Source organism: Sorghum bicolor, chromosome 3, assembly GCF_000003195.3.
Source record: "Sorghum bicolor cultivar BTx623 chromosome 3, Sorghum_bicolor_NCBIv3, whole genome shotgun sequence".
Taxonomy (NCBI): Eukaryota; Viridiplantae; Streptophyta; class Magnoliopsida; order Poales; family Poaceae; genus Sorghum; species Sorghum bicolor.
The window spans coordinates 63,544,191-63,568,239 of NC_012872.2; the positions used below are offsets into that span (position 1 = coordinate 63,544,191).

The 24,049-nt window shown below is 43.4% G+C and overlaps 5 protein-coding genes across 11 annotated transcripts; 2 read left to right on the plus strand and 3 right to left on the minus strand.

Moving 5' to 3' along the window:
- Window positions 804-1,796, plus strand: LOC8079242 (CLAVATA3/ESR (CLE)-related protein 10). Its single transcript, XM_002456349.2, has one exon. The coding sequence runs from the start codon at window positions 804-806 to the stop codon at window positions 1,272-1,274; it is 471 nt and encodes a 156-aa protein (XP_002456394.2). The 3' UTR covers window positions 1,275-1,796.
- Window positions 3,984-7,173, plus strand: LOC8072111. The gene is made up of 7 exons (XM_002456350.2): window positions 3,984-4,353; window positions 4,521-4,632; window positions 4,787-4,946; window positions 5,298-5,446; window positions 5,544-5,695; window positions 6,223-6,337; window positions 6,436-7,173. Exons 1-7 carry the CDS (start codon window positions 4,025-4,027, stop codon window positions 6,568-6,570), a joined length of 1,152 nt encoding a protein of 383 aa, XP_002456395.1. The 5' UTR covers window positions 3,984-4,024; the 3' UTR covers window positions 6,571-7,173.
- Window positions 7,371-8,378, minus strand: LOC8072112 (lamin-like protein). The gene is made up of 2 exons (XM_021455421.1): window positions 8,015-8,378; window positions 7,371-7,889 (listed from the first exon to the last, which is right to left on the minus strand). The coding sequence occupies exons 1-2, from the start codon at window positions 8,307-8,309 to the stop codon at window positions 7,555-7,557; spliced, it is 630 nt and encodes a 209-aa protein (XP_021311096.1). The 5' UTR covers window positions 8,310-8,378; the 3' UTR covers window positions 7,371-7,554.
- Window positions 12,223-16,629, minus strand: LOC8079243 (chorismate mutase 3, chloroplastic). The gene is made up of 6 exons (XM_002458498.2): window positions 16,243-16,629; window positions 14,412-14,625; window positions 14,240-14,326; window positions 13,328-13,471; window positions 12,921-13,013; window positions 12,223-12,780 (listed from the first exon to the last, which is right to left on the minus strand). The coding sequence occupies exons 1-6, from the start codon at window positions 16,518-16,520 to the stop codon at window positions 12,544-12,546; spliced, it is 1,053 nt and encodes a 350-aa protein (XP_002458543.1). The 5' UTR covers window positions 16,521-16,629; the 3' UTR covers window positions 12,223-12,543.
- LOC110433517 (clp protease adapter protein ClpF, chloroplastic) lies at window positions 19,136-23,785 on the minus strand. Of its 7 annotated transcripts, none has more exons than XM_021455813.1 (11): window positions 23,580-23,785; window positions 22,655-23,083; window positions 22,299-22,358; window positions 22,125-22,216; window positions 21,828-21,906; window positions 21,651-21,744; window positions 21,053-21,234; window positions 20,399-20,444; window positions 19,923-19,963; window positions 19,673-19,836; window positions 19,136-19,514 (listed from the first exon to the last, which is right to left on the minus strand). In XM_021455813.1, exons 2-10 carry the CDS (start codon window positions 22,973-22,975, stop codon window positions 19,681-19,683), a joined length of 1,071 nt encoding a protein of 356 aa, XP_021311488.1. In that variant the 5' UTR covers window positions 22,976-23,083; window positions 23,580-23,785; the 3' UTR covers window positions 19,136-19,514; window positions 19,673-19,680. The 7 variants fall into 7 exon arrangements, with proteins under 7 accessions (XP_021311488.1, XP_021311492.1, XP_021311487.1 ...); XM_021455817.1 differs by having other exon boundaries at window positions 21,053-21,165; window positions 22,655-23,068; window positions 23,580-23,782; XM_021455812.1 differs by having other exon boundaries at window positions 19,136-19,600; window positions 22,655-23,068; window positions 23,580-23,782.

The window sequence follows — 24,049 nt, forward strand, 5'->3', positions numbered from 1 at the left end:
GATTTTATAAGGTTATTTGTGTCTTTGAGTCTTGGTATTGGTCTCTGTGCATGACTCCCAAACGACAGATAATATGGGACGGAGGGAGTACTTATCAATTTGAGAGATGTGACCACGCTACGGGGTCTTTTTTTTTCTTTTGGTAAAAAAGGATTGTAACATGTGTAGGAAGCCGTGCTTCCGTAGTACAAGGTCAGGTCATCGTCGAGTTGGTCGTGACTACTGCGTTCCTGTGTACGCCTTGGATGGTGATCTACACAAAGGTCTTACTGTAGAAATGACACTTTTAGTTGCTAGCCGTGTTAGCTTTACTAAGTATTAAGTTTCATTTCACAGGCACGTTTTTGGCAGTACTACGTGGTACAGGTAATAGTGGTAGATAGAGTATTAATAGTAAGTCCAGTAAAGGTTCATCGAATTTTATAGGACTTCAAACACTATAGGTAGTACAAAATAGCCTAATTAAGCCCATGGGCTGAACTGAAGGCCATGCATTTGTAACTTGTAAGGGGCTGGGTTTTAGGCCCATGAGTTTGCTATGGGGGGGTTACCATATAAAAATCTTATAACTTCTCTCAAAAAATAATAAAAAAAACACATCTGAATTGTTTTTATCCGAGGGAAAACAAACATCTGAATTGATGAATTTATCGTTCACTATCTTGTCTGCAGAGACAGAGAGTACTGTGGGGCCAGCTGAACCACGGTCAGCTACCACACGCTAACACAATTTGAAGGCAACAGTTCAAAGCAACACAGGCTCGGCGTATACGATACGCCGTACGCGTACACTATCAGTATCGATGGCGAAGCCGTCAAACTCAGCTTTGCGCCGGCCGCCGCTATTAAAACGTAGCACCACCAAACGGAGAGAGGCCGAGCGCCACTACGCGATGAAGCCCTCGCATTGCCTCTGCTTGCTTTTCTTGGTCTCCATCCTCGTGGCCTCGTCGGCCGTCGTCACCGTGTCGCCTAACAAGGAGACGACATGGGAGGAGGCCACCAGGAAGGCGGCGAGGGCACCGGCGGCGCAGCTGGCCGACGAGGCCTTCCTCGCCCGCCTCTGCGACCGCGAGCAGCAGCGCGGGCGGCCACCGGCACCGCGGATCCTCCCATGGTGCACGCCGCAGCTTCATGCCAGCAGGCGCCAAGGCGCCCACCAGTTCCACCACCTACCGGTGCCGGCGCCCAGCCGCGACGGCGAGCAGATAGACCCGCGCTACGGGGTGTCGAAGCGGCTCGTGCCGAGCGGGCCTAACAGGCTGCACAACTGATGATGGCACGACGACGACGTGCGGTGTCTCGGCCGGTCAGGTTTTCCTTGCTAGCTTTTCTTGTGTCAGTTCGTTCGAGTTGGAGCCTTGCTTGCTTGCTGCAGGGATTCGCACGTAAGTGTGTGCGGGCAAGGCTTGGCGGTCGTGGATGCATCTTGCACGGAGTCACACGCCATGTCCTGCTCCTGCATTGTGCATTGTCGTCTGGTTCGCTCAGAGAATTGGAGAAGACAACAGCGAGATGAGACGACAGAGAATCAGAGACGCTTGGCAGGGGCTGACAGAGGAGGAGGATGAATCCATTCAGGCAGATTGCTTGCATCTTCATTATTTGTAATAGTAGATGTCCCATTCAGCCATTCAGGCTTCTTTTGTTAGTGCATTACATGTACCTTCCACCATATTTCTAGTTTGATTGGTTCTTCGTTGAAGCTTGCCTGAAAGGTTAGTTTTTATCCTAAGGTCAGTTTTAACGAGGTTTCATTAGAGTTTCTTAGACATTAAATAAGTTGATGTGACATAGCATGAAGATATATATGATAAAAGTTTCATGGGCTGAAATGAGTTTCATAGGGATAAAATAACTTATTTATACTAATTTCCACCACATGAGAGTCCAAGAAACAGTGAAAAAGTGACATGAAACCTCTGCTAAGACTAGCCTAAGTGCCCTATTCGTTCATTGGACATGTGAGTTTCTGTTCTGTTTAACAGTTGCTGAAAGGCGAGGCAATGTTCTTCGATAGCTGAGACAGTGGGGCACTGCTAAGGTAATGTGGCCCAGCTCTTCCTGTGATGAAAAAGTGGAGCAGGAGAAATAACTTCCCACAGACATTTTGCCTTCGTTTGTTTGGCACAGCTCAACTTCACTAGTAAAGCTAGCTTCACCAATTACTTCATGCATAGTTGAGAGAGAGAAATGAGGGAGAAGCTGCAATAAGCTACTTTTTTCCAGCTTCATCCAACTTATGTCTTTGTGACAGGAGAGAAAAAACAGCTTCACTCATGAAACTGTTTTGAAAATAAGTGTTTGACAAAAAAAAAACATGAGTTGTACCAAACATGCCCTTAATTTAACTCCGTGCTGTAGTGATTGCGTTCGTCCCCTTCAGCTCTCAATGGCAACTACTGCGCGTATGCAGTTTGTAAGTGGTGTCCGGCTGAATTTTAAAGACAGAAGATCTGATTAAAAATTTTGTGATAAAGTGCTTACGCCGAGTTCTATCACTAAGATGGAAGAGATAATATATCGTATTTTAAAGACAGAAGATCTGACATTTGCCTTTTTTTTATTCGTCTAATAAAAATCTCGACAAAGATTTTATCGGGCTTTCGAAAAAAAATATATTTTCGCAAGGTGATCTCAACCTGCATCCCTTTTTCTGTGAGTTTGTCAGGCTATTTAACTCGTTCAGCATTCGCCGAACCATGACTCCATGAGATCAGCTGGTCAGGTCCTGGTCGACAGTTCGACACTTCCATAAGTTTGGTCATAATGAGGTGGCTGACCCGATCGAATGGTGATGACATTTTATTCAGGTGTACTATGTTCAGCACTTTCCAGCTCAACTCAGTCAGGAAAACCTGCTGCCAAATAAAATGAACTGAACAGTCTTCAGAAACCACTTCAGTACTTCCCTGCAGGTGCAGAGTGTCTTATAGCATCTCTGACAGTAGGAGAAACTCCAACCCTAAAAATTAGTTATTAGCGGAGATACACAGCATGTTTTAACGTTTTAAAGGTCTTCTCTCTAGCAGATAAGAAAATACAATCTCAATAAAAAAATAGCGGATTAGGGGAGGAGAGGTCTCTCCTTTACTTGAGGGGTGGAAGGCTAGAATTCGAGGGATTGGAAAAAAAATTCTCATTAGGGATAGGTTTAATGAACTGTTGGAGTTACAAGATATTCAAAATAATAATTTTTCTCATTAAAGGTTAGGAAAGATGGACCGCTCGAGATGCTATTATGCTTTTCTTTTGAAAAGTTTTGAAATACATGTAGACAACAATTAGAATGTTTTGAGAATTTGTTTAGTTTTTTGAACATTTTTCTTTTTTCTTAGAGATAAACATATTTTTTTTAAAAAAGTAGATATTTTCAAAAGCTCTCAAACATTATCTTTAGATTTTCATATATCCCACCCTATCTCGAGGAATTTTATTGAAAACTTTATAAGCTTAGAGATATTTTTCTTATTCAATACCTTATCACATATTTATAAATAAAAAAACTGTAATAACTAAAAAAAGGACGGATCTCCTTCAATACTACTTCAAACTAGGACAGGATGGTAATTTAATAGTTTTGAGAACTAGATAGAGAGTAAAGATGTCTGATTTCATAGTTTGAGAAAAATACCAGTTTAGGATAGAGAAACAAATCAGATGATAGTTTGAGAGGTAAATTTGATTTTTGCCTCACTGAGTAGTCTTGCAGCCGCGGTCGCTGCTCTAGCTACAGCGAAAACCCCAATTATCACTTTTTTTAATTTGATTTTTTTGAGAAACATTTTTTTCAAAGAAAAATGATTGACAAACACCCGATTGTCACCTATTCGGCCTGGCTCTGTTCCATCAGAGGCCGTGGCCCAACTCATGAAACGAAACGAAACGGCCCGTCCGCTCTGGTTCTTGCGGTGCGGGCCTTCCCTGAGAGCTGGGTCCCGCCCCATATGCTTCCTCTCCAAGTCCAGAGGGAGAGTGGCACGGCGGGGTCGCGGAGCTTGGCGGCCTGCAATTCGCTTGCCTGATGGGGCGGCTTCGCGCGTGCTGCCGTCTCCGCCGCTTCCTCGCGCCGCCGCCGCCGCCACAAGCGGCTCCACCGGGCCAACCTCTGGCGCGCGGGTCCAACGCCGCGGTTGCTCACGTACCGCCTTTCTCGAGGCTTTTCTCGTCGGCCTCGGCGGCCGCGGCCATCGCGCCCCACGACGCACGCGACTCGGGCCTCGGCGGCTCGACGTACTGGGCTTGGATTCGTGCCGCGACCGAGTCGGCCCCGGCGCCCTCGCCGCCACAGGAGGAGGAGGACGAGGGCCCGGCACGGTACATCCCCGTCAAGGCCTACTTCCTCTCCACCAGGTAAGCACGTAGCGCCGCTCCCGCGCTTGCTCGATAGGTGTTTGATGATTTATCAGCAAGGAAACATTGGGTGCTACCGTGCTATTCTGAAGAGATGCCGATGCCCAATTGGCGCTGCGAACTGAAATGACGTGTTTTCAAAAAAAAAAAATTCCTCGACGTTGCAGCATTGATCTGAAGAGCATGCAGGCGGAGCACGGGAATGATATCGTACCTCCGTCGACCCGTTCGCTTAATTACATTGCGCTTCGGTACTCCGAGTTCCCACCTGAGATTATGGTTAGCGATTACAGTTTAACATTACTTTTTTTTACCTGAAATTCAAATCAAAATCAACAAATCTCAGTCAGTTTTGGACCAGTTGGACATGCTTTTGTAACATTGACCTATGCTACGAATTGATTTCCTTGTGACTTTGGTTGATATTATGCAGAACATTGGAGTGAAGGACAACCGATTTTGCTATCGCTATGTGGTTGTTTTCCAGTATGGTTCTGCTGTGCTTTTCAATATTGCTGATCATGAAGCTGAGTACTATCTTGATATAATTAGGAAGCATGCTTCAGGATGGCTTCCAGAAATGAGAAAAGATGGTATGCCGAGTTTGCCCACTGCTAAACTGTGTTCTGTTTACTGCTTTTTAGTTGCCTCCATTTTTGTGTTCCTTGATAATATTTGCATGTACAGAAAACAGTACAGTTGCCTTCTGTTATATTCAATGATGCTATTTGTTAACTGTGATAGAACTCAAAGAGAATCATTGGATGCCTAGGCCATGTGTTGTGTGCATTTTCGTCTAGGAGAAATATGTTGCCACTGCTTTTTGTCTACTGTGACTGAGCTTTGGCATATGCCCCTTGGAATTACGCTGTTTGACTCTTTGTAAAGATGCTGGTTTAGAGTAAAACCTACATCAACTGATGCCATCTGATTTGCACGAACAGATTATGCAGTGGTCGAGAAACCATCCTTGACAACATGGATGAAAGGAGGTCTTGATTACATAGTTCTTAAAAGTTTAGACACAGATGGGATTCGCATAATTTCAAGTGTTCTTGGTCAAAGTATCGCCCTTGATCATTATATTCGGCAGGTACTGAAATTGTATGAAGTTAATGAACTTATGCGTTGTGGCAGTATATTAAAGCTTTGTCTAGAAGTTCTGAACTTAAAAATTCCTATTTTGCTAGGTCGATGATATGGTTGAAGAATTCACTGAAATTAATCGTGTCATGGAAAAAACTGGCAACTTCACCATGCAAAGAAAAAAACTCTTTCAACTTGTGGGCAAGGCTAATTCTAATCTTGCAGATGTTATCATCAGACTTGGTCTTTTTGACAGGTATGCCTGCTACACTCGAGTACTATATACTTCCTATTTAGGATGGTTCCATGATTCCATCTCTCGAACAACATATGTTAAGTTAAATATTATGGATCAAAGAATGTGCCAATCCCATTGTGGAGGATTGGGAAGGTGTGTCATTCAAGTTGCTAGACATTGCACGTCTATAAGCCACTGCTATGCATACATTTGATATCCCCTTTTCGAAAAGAAGGATTCACATGGGGTTTATGTTGTTTGTTTGGAATTTCTTCCAGCGCTTCGAATAAATATTGATGATTTTGATAGTTGTACTAAGAATTTGGACATTACTATCTCACAGTACTCACTATCTTTAAAAGTATTGTGCTTGCTATCCTTGGAGATCATATTTTTGTTGGCTCTGTTGCATGCACTCCATGTTTCTGCCTTTATTCAGTTGTTGCTTTTATAGTGCAATTTCGCTTCTGGATCTCTGATTATATTTTTCCTTTTGGCTTCTGGATACATCCACCTTCTGTCATTTGACCATGATTTTTCTGTAGGTCGGAAATTGCTTGGAAAAATGCAAATTATGCCCAAATTCTAGAGTATCTTCGGGAGGAATATGAACTGAATCAGCGTTTTGGAAGCCTTGACTTCAAACTGAAATTTGTGGAGGTAGTGCCTTGTGTATTCATTCTCCTATATAGTGCAAAAGTTGGTTTCTTTATCTTTTTTGAGTTTTCATTTGTGCTTACAATTTATTATTGTAACAGCACAATATTCATTTTCTTCAAGAGGTCCTCCAAAATAGACGGTCCGATCTGCTGGAATGGGGTGTCATAATACTGCTGATTATTGAGATTGCCATCTCATTATATGAAATTGTCAAGGACTCCATGATCTCTTAGAGCTCTCTTATTCAACAGATCAACAGCACGCGTATCCATCCTTGACTCACAACCCATCGTCCTGTTATGCTAACTCCAGGTCCTCCTGGTTAACAAAAAAAGGGAAAAGAAAAGAAAGACCCCAGCTCCATCTTTCGTGACTCTCCATCTCCACCCTTTTGATTTCTAACCTTAAATGAAAGCAAGATGGGAATGCTCCTACTTCCCGTCCCGAGTACTCAGGCGTTCTGACCATTGCATCTTTGATTTTCTTTATCCTTTAATTCCAACTCTCTCCTAACGAAAAGAAGTTTGTCCAATTTTCCTATGCCCAATGAGTTCCCGGGCTGCCAGGGTTTTCAAATTTGACCAGATTACTAGTTTTCCTTTTCAATCTTCATGCCATGTGTTCCTGGTACATGTTCTTGGTGCCACTTTTAATATTGTCATGCGACTGTTAAGGTCCAATTTTTTGGCAAGGCTGAGGCCAGGTAGCTGGCTACTGGACCTGATGTAAAGACCATGAAAGCTTTTATCAAATGGCTTTATAATTTGTACAAATAATTAGCGCGGGAAGGTTCCCTTTGGGTTAAGCATACTAAATTGCAATCTATTTTGCGTTAACCAGACATACCGAAGAGTGACTGTAAATGTTGCTTCACTATGATGTTAAACGTCCTGTATACCCGTCGCGCCACAGTTTTGTATTTAGTCTTTTTCACAGTTGTAACTTGTAAGCGTATTGTTGCGTGTGTTAGTTGATGCCGAAACTTCAGAAGATGCATGGTTAGTTGCCAGTAAGTATGTGTGGCTACTGGCAATGCAGGAACAGGTCATGCGAACGTTTGTACTATAACCAGCGCGACAGTTCGTCACGACTCATCTTCTCGATTATTTCCGTTCACACGGCTACACTATGCTGTTAGAAAGGGTAGCACTGTAGTAGCAAGCAGCTGCAGAGTGCAGACTCATGCCCAGTTGTCCAGTGTGCGCGCCTGGACGTTTTTAGACCCGAAACGGCAACGGCCTGACCACCGCCCAGCCCCAGCCCAGCGAGGCAGCTAGTGCCGCAGACCAAACCCCGGGCGCCGCAGCCGCACTGGCGCTTGACGCGTGCGGCGCCGGCGCCACGGCCGGCTGCTGGACGAGCACGGAGAACTTCATGCCATTCCAGCAGTAGCCGCGGCTGCAGATGAAGTAGAGCCGGCCCGTGTGGTTGAGCCGGAAGACGAAGTTGTGGCCGCGGCTGTGGCTGAGGATGGGGCTGCTGGCGTCGCACGCCGCGTACGCCGTCTCGTTCACCTGCACCACGTCGTACTTGCCCTTCTCGTACCTGAATTCTGCACGCAAAAGGCGTTTTCCTCCCTTCAATTCTTTTTACAAAAAAAAAACTGGATCTCTCGATCACACGGTCGGCCTGATGGCTAACGTTTGAGTATGCAAAGGTAGAAGGGGAGAATGGTACCGAGCCAGTCGCCGACGTGGAACTGCTGCTGGTCCGCCCAGCCTGTATAGTTGATGTTGTTGGGGGCCCAGCGATGTTTCTTGCCGCCGACGACGAACAATTCCGCGAGGGACGGGGCCGGTGTCGCCGCGAAGAGGAGGAGCACCACGAGCAAGAGGCCCGTCGCGGTCGCGGTAGCCATTTCCTGGATGTCGAAATGAAAGACCGGAAGCGGCAGCGGCGGGGTGGAATTCTTGAACTTTTGGGCACTGTATTTATGGAATAGAATCGGGGTGTGCGTGTGTGTTCTCTTCATTCTCAAAACACTGATATTGATTTTGTTGTCCTGGGTATTCTCATATTAAATGCATTGGATTGTCGGCGCTTGTGAAACCACTCTCTACCCGATGGCGGCCGTCGGCCAGGTTGGTAACCGAGTGTTTATCTAGCAGTAGCAGCAGTACTCAGCCGAAATATATGCGTGGCGATGTTACTAGGGCCGCAGGGCGACGGATGAAACTGGCATAGATTATGCAGCCCGAACACACCGTTTGGTCTGCGTTCATGTAATCATCCGGCTGAAATTTGATCGAGTCAACTCCTCGCGGATCGCCGGTGAGGCGGCACAAATCGATTTCCAGTGTGCTTCTAGCTAGGCCACCTTCAACAAAAAAAAAAAGAGAGAGAGAGAAAAGGGAGATGAAAGAACCAAAGCACTAGGTTGGTCTAAATTACGAGGTCCGCTTGTTGGGCCCACCAACACATTAAAATTCCCTCTATCTTCAAGTAAATGATTTCTTAGAAATATGTAGAAGTCAAACTATGTTAAATTTGACTAACTTTATATAAAAGAATAACAATATCTATAATATTAAATGAGTATATATTATATGTTTAAGGGCGTCCACAATGGTTTAACCTAATCGCCAGCTGACCTGGCCATAAGATAAAATAAAAACTGACAATACTCAACTGTGCGACATTCACGGATGAGAGAGCCTAGCGCTTGAGTAAAAATGTCAATGGGGCCGCGACCCGCGACCCGATGGGTATTTACTCTATTAAGGTACTAATATGGAGTGAAATCAGTACCCATGAGTATATAAATGGAAGAAACCCTTCACCCATTGGGTACGCGGGTATGGAGACGTTCTAGTAGTCCCCATACCCATTTACCCATGGGTGAAAAATACTCGGCCCAAAACTAAAGAAGCCCACCAGCCACCAGTCCACCGGCAGTCCATACACTGAAACCCTATGCAGTGCTAGCAAAGTACTACTCTCTACTACGTGATTTGTATGGATCATGAACTATTATGGTGCTGTGACTAGTGGTTGCAGCATAAATTATTATGTTGCTATTTGCTAGGTATATGGTGAGGTGACTACGTGACAATGCTTGTGAATGACTATGTGACGATGCTTGTGAATTGCTACTACGTGACTGGTGCTTGTGAATTGCTGATGTTTGGCGGGTATGGGTGACCCGTCGGGTCTAATTTACCCTCCTGGGTATGGGTCTGGGGAAATTCCCCCACCCATGACTGTATATGAGGATACCCGTGGTGTCATATTGTTATCACGGGAATGGGTCTGAAGAGTTCATACCCGATAGGGATTTTCCCCATTGCCAACTCTACGCTTGAGTAGCCGCTAGCGTTGTCATTTCTTCCCTTCTCTATCTTCCAGATAATGTAAAATATGTTGTTTACTAGCTGTTAGATAGCTTGTTGGGGACGCCTTAATAATACTAACTCGATGCCATAAACCTTGTGGATTTGTCTAGAAATCCAATTAAAATTTTAAAAGTTTAACCTAAGATAATTCTAGAAATCTATTTATTTAGAAACAGAAGGAGTATGGATGTGCTCCTAGAGTCCTACCTTGTCACTTGCACCAACCTTTCCATTGGTTCTAATCACAACATGTAGGTTCTCATGCAATTCTATGAAGTAAATATGTCACATAGCAAGGTGCTTGGATCGTAGAATAGATCAACTAGTAGTGAACCTGTGAAAACCATGGCCTTGTTTAGTTCATCCAAAAACCAAAATCTTTTCAAAATTCCCCGTCACATCGAATCTTACGGCATATGCATGGAGTATTAAATATAGACGGAAATAAAAACTAATTGCACAGTTTACCTGTAAATCACGAAATGAATCTTTTAAGTCTAGTTATTTCATAATTGGATAATATTTGTCAAATAAAAACGAAAGTGCTATAGTTCCGAAAACTTTTCAGTTTTCGGAACTAAACAAGGCCATATTGGCTGGTTTTGCCTAGCTAGCTACGAAAGCCTATGAACACTCAGGAAGGAGAGCGTGTCAGAGAGGTGTGCCTAAGGAACTCACAATACATACTCTATCATAGAATCTAAAGTTATTTATTATCTCGAACAATGTGGACTTAGAGTCTAAATAAGACTTGGAGTCTTATTTTTTTCTACCTATTTCTTAAATAAATATGTTGCCATATCAGCAAAATACTATAAACAGTATATAATTAATTGTCTTGGATTCTGTGATAGAGTCTTATATTATATTGTAAGTGCCCTAACGTTGCTCTAGGATCGATCGGTAGGCCACCTCGAATCCCTATACACCTTGTATAGAAGCTTGCAGAATAGAAGACAAGTGGCTTGAGAAGATAAAACATAAATCTATTGTGATTGATCAATTGGGTACGTCCTTTGATATAGGGTAGGGTGGTATTATACCATTATAAATCATTTATGAGTCATATCCTACACGAATTCCAAATACAACTCATACCGCTTAGGCTAGTCTCAATGAGAGTTTTATGTGAGTTTCATTTGCATTAAATAGGTTGCCACATAGACTGTTTTGATAACATGGTAGTGTATTTAAGAAGAGAGAGAAGAAATGAGTTTCATTTAGATAAAACTCTCTTTACACGATTACCAACTCTCTATGAGTCTTGGAATTAAATGCCTATGAGACTATGAAATGAAACTCTCCATTGAGAGTGAGTGTTTCATCCAAGTTTCATTTTATTTCATATGATATGACAGTCTTAGAAACAACGTCATGAAACTCTCCACTGAGACTGGCCTTAAAACCTGATTTGGCTAGTTTGGCAAACTAGTTAGATCAATTTTGCCAATCGAGCCTAAACGATTCTTTTTGGTCGTCAAAAGGTATATGATAATTGCATATAATCAATAATATTAGGGTATGCAAAACAAAAGCACCAATAGGTATACTACCTCATATTGTTTCTTCATGGCCACCGTTGGCTAATTAATAAGATGGGAAGTCCTATGTGTTCAAAGGCAATGAGCCATATGGGCGTTTAGGCCTTGTTTAGTTCAAAAAGTGAAAAGTTTTCGGTACTGTAGCACTTTCGTTTGTTTGTGACAAATATTATTCAATTATGGACTAACTAGGATCAAAAGATTCGTCTCGTGATTTACAGCTAAACTGTGTAATTAGTTTTTGTTTTCGTCTATATTTAATGTTTTATGCATGTGTGCCACAAGATTCGATGAGACGGGGAATCTTGAAAACTTTTTGGTTTTCAGGGTGAACTAAACAAGGCCTTAGCATATGTTGCTAACCCATTTAGGAAAGTTCATGAAAAGAGAAGTAGATATGAATGGAGGCTAAGCATTTCTTAACCGGCACCAGCTTGCCCCCATATGACGACGAAGCTGGTGCTGGTTAACGAAATTACTGTGTTCTGTCCCGCTCACGACTCTGCTGCTACGGGGTTCAGGGACATCTCTTCTCAGCTGTCCCGTCGACTTCGGCAGTTCGGCTTCCGACACAAGCAGGGGCTTCCCCACTCCTGTAGGCTGTAGGCCTGTAGTCGTGTGGAAGTCTGAAAGACGCGCTTAGCCGCGTGCCGGTCATGCTCAGCCAGGCCTGGGCAGCCACGTGAGCTCAGCCGACCACCGGCACCTACCCGGCGGCCGCGTGCTCGGCCAGGCCGGACGCTCGCCAAGGTCGCAGCGTTCGCTCGCCCCAGAGTCCCAGACGTGGCCCCGCGGTTGGGTCTCCACGCTCGTGCTCGCCCAACGCTTCTGCTCCAACCGGTTCGGCGCCGAATTGGGCAGGTGCGATGTGCGGGCTAGGAAAGGATAGCGGAGGGGCGGGCTATCATATCAGTGGTACAAGTACAGCAACAGATTTTAACAGGAATGGCAACCGATCTTTTGGGAAAAAAAAAACAGGAATGGCAACCAAGAAAATGCAAACTTAGAATAGTGGGAATCAAAGCAAGTTGAAAATTTAGATGGCACTTGAGAGGATCTGTATAAAATCCAACGACAATGAGAGAATTTACTCCGATTCAAAAGGGCACCCCGCCTAAGAAAGTGACCCACCCATCATTCCATACAGGCTACAACCACTGGCATTACGCACGAGGTGCGAGTAACCGACAATCCCACATGATATTCTGCCTGTTTCTCGCCACAATTCCACACATGGTATATTTTCTATCCTGTCGCCAAAATGGGTACTTACCGATGTTCTGACTTAATGCCACGAGTTCGGATCTGGCAGTTTACAGCTATATAAGCACGCTCAATCCAGCCTCCTAAGCAAGTACGCGACTTGAACATCCTTGGTTAGCGGCATGATTCTGTAGCTGTACAGCTCAGCGACCAAGCTCGGCCTCATCTTGTAAACCGGTGGGCTGCCGCTGTCCTCAGCACCGATGTTCACCTCTTGCCCGAAGATCTTGGCTTTGGCTTCCACCCTGTGTTCGATAGCACGCTCCACCGTTTCATATGTGAGAAGGTGCATGAGCTGATCAGGGTCCTGAATTTTGCAAAAAGGTGACAAGAAATAGACAGTTTATTCAAATGAATCGAAATACCATTTCGTTCTGAAACTCTAAAAAAAAGAAAAAGTTGAAATAGTAGTACTAGAAATACTAGAGTTGAAACAAAAGCACAGACCTGGGCTATTATGGCTGGCATGTAAGATTCAGGGGCCTCCTGAAACTTGGCCTCTGCCACAAACATCCCATAGTGGATCCTTTTAGAGAGTGCCTGAAGTATGGAACAAGGAACACAGAATAAGGAAAAATTATTAAAAAAAATGCAAAATTGCACAAGTCACCAGCAAACATTAGATCAGTACCACGAAAATGGCATATCAAGAAATCACGGTGATAGGAAATTTTGCATGGATTGATGCAATATTTGGCTGGACTTTGTTTGCTAACATATATTCTTTTAACTGAATGAAAACTGCAGCAGACACAACAAAGGAATTTTTATAACCTAGTTGACTGGAACAAAAGCAGATGTGCACCCAAAGAACTAAAGCTGAGTAGAGGATTTAACATGAATATCAGCTGTACCTGCAAGCAGGTCGTGTCACAAACAGCACTGGATCCAGCATTACCATCACTTCCTTCTTTCACCAATCTTGGAAGAAGTTCATCGAAATACATTTTCCAAATCTCTTTGTTGATATTTATAGAATCAGCAATGGGATGCAAAACCTATGCAAAGGACAAGAGTGAAGTATGAATCCATCTAAAACTTACTAACATGATCATAAGACCAGGACATCTCATTGGCATTATGAATCTTGCAACAGATGACAGTCCAAATGGAGCATAAACAGATGTTTCATGTTGCAGATGGATCAGGACGGCACTATGCAGCACTTGTAGAATATGACAAGATTCATGCAGGTTAAACCATCCAATGATTAAATTGAAGCAAAGTGCTAAATCATCATCAGTGGATATCCGCTTGAAAAAATGCAAATAATGCTACTTTTACCTATGATCTGATCCACCTACAGTTCAATGAGAGCTTTTGGATTTACTCAAAGTCAAAAGAATTGTAATAAAAAAACAAAAAATAACCCCATCGCTCAAGGTAATACAATAAAGAGCTATTGAGATCAAATATATTGAAGAAAGTAGAGTATATTAGTAAACAAGGAACTTTTTCAGTCACTTGTATCTAAGGTCTGTGGGCTGTGGCATTTGCAATAATGATAGTGCAATCTGCAAGTCACAGCACACTGTCATTACCTATATGTTGTTCACTAACTGAGCATTGCTCAATATATTAGCTAGCTGTACAAGCCTTTTTAATTCAGATGCCAAACAACTGTATCCAAAAACACATTTGTTTTATCTACCTCCATGAAGAAAATGGTACATTAGATTGCAAATGATGGTTTATATCTCTTACAGTGACAAAGAAACCAAAACAGTCATCAAGAGAAACATATGACAACCAAGAACGTGCATTACCCTTGGGTATTGTATAGGTGGCAAGCGGGGCTCAGGCAGATCCTCAGGAAAGAAAGGGTACTCATCTGGGCTATTGTATCTCCCAACCTGTAAAAACAATTAGCATATGTTATTCTTTCGCATGCCATGATCAATTGTTTCTGTTAAAAAAAAACTGTCCAAATGGATTCACCTGTGCATGGAGCTTTTCAGTTTCTCTGACCATATATTCAACCAAAGATCCTTCAAAACCATCCATGTGGAAAGCATTGCTATCATATGTCTCAGCATTGTAACAAAACTGGGCTCTCTCCAAGAGGCCGAATATGATGCTGTCTTCAAGTCTAATCAAAACTTGTCTAATGCTATCCAATGTCAATGTTTCACTTCGATCAACCCTCTCTTCCCTAATAAAAGTGCACCATTAAGATAAAGAATGATAAGTTCCTTCAGTATAACTAATAGTGGATTTCCTAAAAAGAAAGCAATTAAGCATCACATAAGACAGTAAGCCTTTGTGCAAAAAAAGCAACAAGGTTAATATATATATAGCCGTCCATGCCAATTTCCTCCTTAAGAGCTAAGAATCCACTTACATATCCAGAATAATTTCATAAAAATCAAGGAGACTTCATCACAAAGGAATTACAACATCTGAGTCGTCAGAGGTATGGAAATTTCCACGGAATAGTTACAACAATGTAGATATGTAGTGACTAGAGACTACAGCATAATTTGGGGATAAGTCGTGATTTCCAAGGTCAAGTCTACCACCAAATAATTCAACCTCACATGGCATGGTATTAAGCAAAAGGCGTAGAATAATCAAACACCATGTCATTCGTTAACCCAATAATAAGCTCCTGCGGGACAGTTCGACAATAGGTCCCCAAATTCTAGAATTAGCACAATCGGATGCCTCGAGTTATCTAAAACATGGATGATCAGGTTCACAAGGGCTAATCCCACAGAAGGAAGCAAACCACAACTCCCCCAACTGGGAACCAACATCCAACTCCAAATAAGAGCCGGAAAGTACCACACCAGCCACAAAATCGGATGCCATGAGCATCTAAAACAACATGGATGATCAGGTCCAGAAGGGGTAATCTCACAAAAGGAAACACATAAAACCACAACTCCCCCAACTGGGAACCAACATCCAACACCAAACAAGAGCAGGAAAGTACCACACCACGACCAGCCCTACACGCACAAGCACAAAATCACCCGGATCCAGCGCCAACCCCACATACCTTCCAGAAAACCAAGCGCAACAATAGTCGTTCATTGAACCAAACAATTTCTGATTAGTGATGAAGGAGGTTTCATACTTGGCCATGGGGGAGTCGTCAGAGGTATGGAAATTTCCACGGAATAGTTACAACAATGTAGATATGTAGTGACTAGAGACTACAGCATACTTTGGGGATAAGTCGTGATTTCCAAGGTCAAGTCTACCACCAAATAATTCAACCTCACATGGCATGGTATTAAGCAAAAGGCGTAGAATAATCAAACACCATGTCATTCGTTAACCCAATAATAAGCTCCTGCGGGACAGTTCGACAATAGGTCCCCAAATTCTAGAATTAGCACAATCGGATGCCTCGAGTTATCTAAAACATGGATGATCAGGTTCACAAGGGCTAATCCCACAGAAGGAAGCAAACCACAACTCCCCCAACTGGGAACCAACATCCAACTCCAAATAAGAGCCGGAAAGTACCACACCAGCCACAAAATCGGATGCCATGAGCATCTAAAACAACATGGATGATCAGGTCCAGAAGGGGTAATCTCACAAAAGGAAACACATAAAACCACAACTCCCCCAACTGGGAACCAACATCCAACACCAAACAAGAGCAGGAAAGTACCACACCACGACCAGCCCTACACGCACAAGCACAAAATCACCCGGATCCAGCGCCAACCCCACATACCTTCCAGAAAACCAAGCGCAACAATAGTCGTTCATTGAACCAAACAATTTCTGATTAGTGATGAAGGAGGTTTCATACTTGGCCATGGGCGTGACGGAGTTGTTGGCCGCGCGTAGCCCCTGGGTCCTGGACGCTGCTGGTCCGAAGGCAACGCGGCTCGCGCCCTGCGGCCCGCGGGCGAGAGCTCCCCTCATGGGCGTGACGGAGTTGTTGGCCGCGCGCAGCCCCTTGGTCCTGGACGCTGCTGGTCCGAAGACGACGCGGCTCGCGCCCTGCGGCCCGCGGGCGAGACCTCCCCGGTGAGCAGCCGCGGGCGACGCCGCCGCCGCGGCCTTGGTGCCCAGCTTGAAGGCCATCGCCACCAACCACCACCTCCGGCACGAGCACCTTAATTCGGGACGCTCGCAGGAAGTGGGGGGAAGAGCATGGTAGGCCAGGAAATGCCGGGGGGTTTATTTGTAGCGGAAGTGGGGTGTCCGCGTGGGAGCAGAGGGGTAGTAGGTGGGGCGGGGTCGGGAGGGGCCGACGACCGTGGGCCCGTGCGGAACGGAACGAGACGTTGCCAGGGGCCCAGGAGGCATGGGAAGGGAGGGATCGGACGGAATCATGGATCCAAGGGGCGACGGCGTGGAGAGGAAGCGGCTCGAGGGTAGGTTGGCCAGATGTGCGGGGTTTGGGTGGACTGGTGGAGGCGTGGTGCTAGATGGCGTCGTGGCGAAGGTCCGATAGGTTGGTTGGTTGCGACTTGCGAGCGCTTCTGATTTGGTGAGCCTCGGCTCTTGCCCCTTGGGCGCTGCCCGTGCCGCCTGCCGGGTCTTGGTGGCATGGCGCCATGCCATTGCCAGGGCGGCATGCCCGTCATGGTGGGTCGGCTTGCGTGCGAGCATCCCGCCACCCGGGCCAGGAGGACTCAGGAGTGGTGGCATCGCCATTTTCACCTTTTAATTTACGCGTGTGATAATTGCCGAGGATGGACAGAGGCGGAGTCAAGATTCAGCTATAGGGGTTCCAGCTTACTGAGTGTCGACAATCCTGTTTGAATTGGATCTTATAGACCGCATGATTCATAAAATTAAGGTCACTATTGAAACACGTGTAGCTGTGAATAGGTCTTCTATTCGAGACAGCCTTAATTAGTGAAGCGAGAGAATGGATGGTTTCTTTTATAAGAAGCTAGTCTACATGACAACCAATATAAAAAGACATATGGTTGGTATGGTATAATCTATACCCTCTCTGTCCTCTAATATAAAGGAGCCAAAGTTCAAAATTATACCAAAATACAATCAATTCTAGGTCCTTGACCCCCACTCTCCTCTGTCTTTTTTGGCAGGAAATTTTGAGGTTCCTTTTAAACTTAGCGTCACCCAAAACAACCAGCAGTAATTAAGAAAAATAACAATTGAACTACTACCTCCATCCTAAGTAGTGAGGACAAAGTGATTTCTTGCCAAGCACCTTATTTTGTAGAACGAAAGGTGTAGAAGGATAAAGTTTAATTTTGATGAAACTATTCATTGAAAAAAAAATATTTCCTCTATATCCATAAAGAAAGTCGTTTTGGAAGGTGCTCCGTAAGTATGAAAACTATTTCATAGTTTTTGGGTTGTGACTATCCTTAGTTATATTAATAGAAAGAAATTAGAAAATAGCTAACTGCTAGCTAAGTGGTAGGCTCGTACAAGACAAACTAGCTTATTAGTTGAGGATAAAAATAAAATCTCAACTAATTTTTAGCAACAAATTGTAAGTTGTATGAATCTAAATAGGTATGAATATAATTTTTAGCTAATTATTAGTTGAGTAGTAGATATAAGTAAGACATTGTCTCACTTTTGGCTCGACAGTTCAATACCCAATTTCTCATAAGGCCGGTCTCAGCGGGGTTTCACCAGGATGTCATACACATTTATTAGAGCCCCATGTCAGCAAAACTGCACTTTTTGCATGAAACGAAGAGGAGAGAGAAGTAAGTAGTTTCACCATGGTGAAACTCCGTTGGCGTTGTTTCCCACGCGGCGAAACAGGATGAAATCCCCACTGGGAACTAAATCGTTTCACCATCTTACATGTGATCTAATCATTTTGCAGTAATTAAATGTTTTGCCCAGCCTAGGAAACATCAAGGTAAAACTCATGTATTGTGGATGTTGTTTTATTATTCGTTTCATTGATGCTCTGTCAGCAGATTTGTTTTGGAAACAGTGCATTGAAATAGACCATTGAGACTGACCTAAGGATTAGGGAAAACCCAATAAACAAAGAGTCATTTGGTTAAAGTCGCTCAAATATTAATTGATTGTGTGATTTCACAAGCTATATATGAACACAAGGGATTAATTCAGGGTTTGCTACTACTCTGCATAGGATGGAATATTCTACATGTTTTTTGCAAATAAAAAGGAGCCCCGGAGCCCCTAAGGTTTGTCGGTTGATGCCATATATATGTCTTGGTTGCTAGATCATGACACGGTAACTCGTGAAGTTGCACTACTAATTTTCAACAGTTCCAATGGTGTAACTTTCCTAACCACCCGCTCGTATAAAAAGAAGGGAATCCGCGACATTTCTGCGCTCCATCTTGGCAGTCACAAAGAAATGTAGTCTTCAGCTGTATTATGATTGTATCTTTTCCCCAAAGAAAGGCTAGCACAAGCAGTCAACGGAAATTGTTATTTCCACATCATTCCATGTTCCATGATAGCAGAGTCCAAACAACTACAGGCCTTGTTTAGTTCCCCAAAATTTTTTGCAAAATTTTTCAGATTCCCCGTCACATCGAATCTTTAGACGTATGCATGGAGTATTAAATATAGATAAAAATAAAAACTAATTGTACAGTTTAGTCGGAATTGACGAGACGAATCTTTTAAGCCTAGTTAGTCCATGATTGAACAATATTTGTCAAATACAAACGAAATTGCTACGGTGCTCATTTTGCCAAAAATTTTGAAACTAAACAAGGCCGTAGTTTTGGAACAACATTTGAAGCCTTCGCGTAAGTCATTCGAGACTCCACAGAAGTTGCCAGTATTACATATACACAATTGTCCATCAGAGGGTACAGTACAGAACTAGATAGATCTCGGAGAACTATGCACAGAACATCCATAGGATATTTTTATTTCTTCCTTTCTTTTCTTTTTTGTTTACATTTATCGATGGTATAACGTAAAAGCAAGGCACATGCAGCTTCTCTCAAGCATGGCTTAATCGATTGGTGAGGGTAAAACTCTAAAAGGGTAATCTCCGATCTGCAAGGTTGGCCGGCATATGCAGAGGATAACTGCAGGTTACTGAGGATGCACAGTTCGCCAATGGTTGCCTTGTCTTACATCTGCCATCTGCAGCTGTACCAGATAGTTCATCACTTCGCATCTCAGTTGGTGGTGGTGAATCAAAATGGTTCCAACACAACTCTAGCAACATGAAGGCACTGCACAGGCAGGGATTAAAGCTAAGTTTGCAGGTCAGTTTGATGATGCACAAATACTATTTTAAGTGATACCTTGCCCTTCAGCTATTTGTGTTGTCATCGTTGTCACTTTCATCTCCAGAAGCTTCATAACGTGGCTGGTCATACTTCTCACGGAGCTGCTTGATAGGGATGAAATCCCCAGCTGTGTCCTCACCGTAAAAGAGAAATTCAATGTAGGGGTGATCAAACCTTCCCTGCAGTACAAAAAAGGAGTAATATTACTTAAGCTCAACAAATACCAAAATGTCGAACAACCATCATATGAAGAACATATACCCACCTTTTCTGATTCTTCAGCTGCAGAAAGATTTTCTTCCGCGACTGAAATTGAAAAGTGAAATTATCAAAACTGCACAAGTTTCTTTAAAGGTGTATGTATCTTAGATAATGCAAAATTGTGGAATAGACTCTATCCTGTTTCGATTTCCATGCACCCTTTGACTCATAAAATGATAAAAGTTCATTTTAGACATATGAAATTGTCGACCGTCAAGAGATGAATTGTTTTATCTGGCAAGGTCAAATTTAAATCCTCAAATGCATATATTGGAACAAATATTCCTTTTCTTCAATTAGCAGGAGAGGTGCGTATCATTTTATTAATTGATAGTGGAATGGTTCTCGTACACTGCCCCTCAGGGAGAAGTGAAAACAAAGAACAGACCTCTAGATTAACATGCGCGTCAAAGGAAGCGAGAATAATCAGCCAAACTGGGAACAACAAATATCAACTGACAAAAAGAAAGGAAATCATACCATATGCAACCAGCAGTTCTGGATCAACGTATACATCAACCAGGACCTGAAACATTCAACAATAAATCAAATAGCATGCCGAAGTCTCAAAAGACCAGAAAATGAAACTGATAATGAAGAATCAGCTCACAAGGCATTGCTGTATACTTGTATACCTAAGAAAATTGGTTCTAAAAGGAGGATGTGCACCCAGAGAGAAACAATTCATTTAACAAATGTCGATACTGCTATGGGCAGTCGGCTGGGCCTTATGGGTCGGACAGCAGGAGGGTAGGTCAATTAGGGTCAGTGTTAGAGATAAGATATCTTGGTTAGGCGTTAGGTCATCCCTCTATATCTAGAATACCCTTTATATAAGCAGGGATCTGGTCCATAAGGCTCAGCCAACTTCCCATGACATGCCATTGTAATTATTTCAATAATAAATGTCACAGAATAGAAACAATATCAAAGTCCTGATATAGGATTATTAGCAATTTCAGAACATGTCTGCGAGTGTACAATATGAATTTCATAAATTGTACAAGCACGTCAATTATGATCAGGTGAAAATGGTAAATTTGACAAAAATAGCTTACTACAATCTACAAGGAAAAAGTACTGAGATCTGATATGAACTATGGATACTGGTACAAGTTTCGAAGCAGTACTTGCCTGATAAAAAGGTTGATTTGGACCCTTAGACAGCTTCTCCACGTTTGCTGTCTCCATCCAGGACTTGGATTCACAGCACACCGGGTCCATGCCACATATCACGCCTCTATATCCTTCAGCATGAGTGCATGATGGTGCAAAAAGTAAAGACAGGATAAACAAGAGCGTTCGCCAAGTCAACACTGAAACCAAATACTAAACTATGAATTTAATCTCAAAAGAAAATGAGGATGGATAAAGCTACGGATAAGCTTATATCAACAAGATTGAAAAAAACAAACACATTAGGCAGCCTAATTACATAGCCTATATAAAAATCTAGAAGTTATTGCATCTGTTTTTGGTTCAGTCCAAGCTAATAGTGTACAGTAATTTTAGTGAATATGGTTCAATCCCAAACTGAAACAATGAAAATAAGGACTTGAAGGTGCCTTTCAAGGATATTGAGAATATTGAAAACAAATAGCACAAAGTTGTCGCCTATTGTTACAAAAAGAGGACCAAATTAAAATGCTTTTGAGTGTCCATATTGTAAGCCAAAGGTTTTGAAGAAAATGCATATTCATTGAGATTATGCATAGCTACATAGACTACTCACCATGTATATTGTGACGTACTTTCTGCCCTAATCGAAATGCATATTTCACATTTTGATAAGCAAGAGCTTTAGCAGATACTGCAAGAGACTCGGCCTACATGACATTAGAAGTTCATATGTAAGTTACTGAACAAAATAGTCATAAGACTAGCCCCCCTCAGTTTTGTTTTGTTATACCTCAAGTTTGGCAATGTCATCACGGAGACCAGCTGCCAAAGCATAGTTTTCACTGTCAATAGCTTTCTGCAAGTCTGCACTGTAATAAAGGGGGGAAAATTTAAGGTAGCTTCCAAATGGATCAATTCTGGTTGCCCAATAACATGGTTTTCCCTCATCAGATTTGCTACGGTATAGGTCAAATAACAAAGGGGAGCACCAGAACATATGAATTCTTCATGTGAACGATGTGTATGTGAGAACATGTACAGGTGCACTCAATCTTCTTATCATGGAACGCTTGAAATGGTAACATACCGCACACGTAAAAGATTTAGAGCTTTGTCTTGAGCTTCAGTCTTTGGTGAACCCCTTTTAGCTTCACGCTGCCTAATAATCTCTGTTTCAATCTACAAAAGGGTATCTTCTTTAGCAAGCTCTCATCCTATGTATTTGCTTCCAATGAACTTGGAAGTGAAGTTGTTACGTTACCTCAGTTAGTTTTTCCCTCAATTGCTTTGCCACATCAAATTGTTCTATATTCAATGCATACTGGCAAAAACCAATCAACCAAGAGTGAGGCAGGAAAAAACAAATATTACTCACAGCAGCATAGTGATGGTATTTTCAGTGTTCAGTAAATAGACCATATGCTAGACAACAGATGAGTGAAATAGCATGTATCTGAAAAACATTAGCAGCTGGAGTAGTAGCTTCTGCTTGTGATAGATTATAGAATGTAACAATAAATAAACAAATAAAATCTGACCACAGGGAGAAGACACCCCCCTGGTTTTGTCTTAAAAGAGAGTGGAGTACCCAAGAATAAAAAAGCAACTAGTACTCACTTGTATCCGGGTCTGTAGATCCATTTGGAAGTAGAAGATCAAGATATCTTCATTAGCAGACTCGCTGCGCTCCAGCCTAGCATCATTGCTACGTCCATCTCCTCCAAACAACCATCTAGCATTAGTTCTTACTGCAGCATTCATTCTTCTTCCATTGGTCCTCATTTGTGGTTTATGCACACACCAATGCAAAGAGTATAATCCCTGGCTTACTGAGTTAACCTCACAAGGCAGCTTCACATTGTTCCTTGCAATGCAAGCCCTTCTGCAGTTTGCTCCATGGGGTGACGCAACTGAACCGGATATAGAGATGCCCTGCATTGTATGGGCTTGACACTTGGACAGTTGAATCAGAATTTGCTCAACTCGGTCCAAATCAATGGAGTACACCCGTGGCAGATGGCATCTCCAATTCTGGCAAAGCACGAACTGAATATATTATTAGCACAGCAACTTTTGCCTGGTGCACGCTAAACTTTCAACAAATTGCTCAGTGTTCTGAAACTAGTAGGGCACTCTGTCAACTAATCAATGCTTGGGACCTCGAGAGACAGAACAGACACTGAGTGGTTCATGACACCCTACAATTTGTTACAAGAACGAAGCAAGGAACATCAATTTGTAGCTTGTCTCTAGATTGAGGACAATCTGTTATTCTGTTCGCAGTTACAGGCAATCGCATGGGTCTTAATCCGCGCTCGCGCATGGGACGCACTGACGCCGCGCAAGGGGGAAGAGGATGGGGTGACCAGACCAGACCCGGTCGCGGCGGAGCACGAGAAGCGTCAGGCATTGGGGGAACAAGCACCGGGTCGAGCGGCAACCGCGGATGGCAGAGCAGCGCTCCGCCGCGGTGAGCAGAGCTAGATTCTGTATGGAACCGAATTTGGGGTGAAAGTGGTGTGGGGAGGGATAGCTCGCTTACCGGAACCGGGCGACTGCTCCTGCTCGTCGGCAACGGAGGGAAAGGGCACTGGTGAGGAAGGTGACGGGGCCGAGTTACAGCCGCGCCAGCGCCAGCGCCATACTGCTTCTGCAGACCGCAGTTCTGCTTCTGTTGGTGTGGATAGAGAAGAAGGGAGCCTGCTCGCCTCACCCCTCTCCCCTCACCTGAACCAGTCGCTCTGGAAACTGAAAACACTCGAAGTGTGCATACGGCCCAGATACTACCAGTACCAGGTCAGCCAGGGGCCCAGGAGGCCAGGACCACTCCTTCACGGCTTCACCAGTTTTGGATGAGCCCAAGATGCAGCCCTCAAAATCTGCTATCCCCAAGATGTTGCAGATCGCTTTGAGAAAACGAAACGACTAAAACGTACCAAATGAGGTCACGCATCTTGCGACCAATGCAGATTCTTTTCAGAAAACAAAACAACACTGAATAGTGTTTGTAAA

Excerpts from the sequence above, each read along its gene's own strand:
- LOC8072111 (XM_002456350.2), top strand. The coding sequence starts at position 4,025 with ATGGGGCGGCTTCGCGCGTGCTGCCGTCTCCGCCGCTTCCTCGCGCCG. Across the intron at positions 5,447-5,543 it reads TTGATCATTATATTCGGCAG|GTCGATGATATGGTTGAAGA; the intron begins GTACTGAAATTG and ends CTATTTTGCTAG. Across the intron at positions 5,696-6,222 it reads AGACTTGGTCTTTTTGACAG|GTCGGAAATTGCTTGGAAAA; the intron begins GTATGCCTGCTA and ends ATTTTTCTGTAG.
- LOC8079242 (XM_002456349.2), top strand. The coding sequence starts at position 804 with ATGGCGAAGCCGTCAAACTCAGCTTTGCGCCGGCCGCCGCTATTAAAA.
- LOC8072112 (XM_021455421.1), bottom strand. The coding sequence starts at position 8,309 with ATGAAGAGAACACACACGCACACCCCGATTCTATTCCATAAATACAGT. Across the intron at positions 7,890-8,014 it reads CCACGTCGGCGACTGGCTCG|AATTCAGGTACGAGAAGGGC; the intron begins GTACCATTCTCC and ends TTTTGCGTGCAG.
- LOC110433517 (XM_021455813.1), bottom strand. The coding sequence starts at position 22,975 with ATGCAGGGCATCTCTATATCCGGTTCAGTTGCGTCACCCCATGGAGCA. Across the intron at positions 21,907-22,124 it reads CTAAATCTTTTACGTGTGCG|TGCAGACTTGCAGAAAGCTA; the intron begins GTATGTTACCAT and ends CCTTTATTACAG. Across the intron at positions 21,235-21,650 it reads AGTACGTCACAATATACATG|TGTTGACTTGGCGAACGCTC; the intron begins GTGAGTAGTCTA and ends ATTTGGTTTCAG.
- LOC8079243 (XM_002458498.2), bottom strand. The coding sequence starts at position 16,520 with ATGGCCTTCAAGCTGGGCACCAAGGCCGCGGCGGCGGCGTCGCCCGCG. Across the intron at positions 14,327-14,411 it reads CTGAAAAGCTCCATGCACAG|GTTGGGAGATACAATAGCCC; the intron begins GTGAATCCATTT and ends TTGTTTTTACAG. Across the intron at positions 12,781-12,920 it reads TGCCAGCCATAATAGCCCAG|GACCCTGATCAGCTCATGCA; the intron begins GTCTGTGCTTTT and ends TGCAAAATTCAG.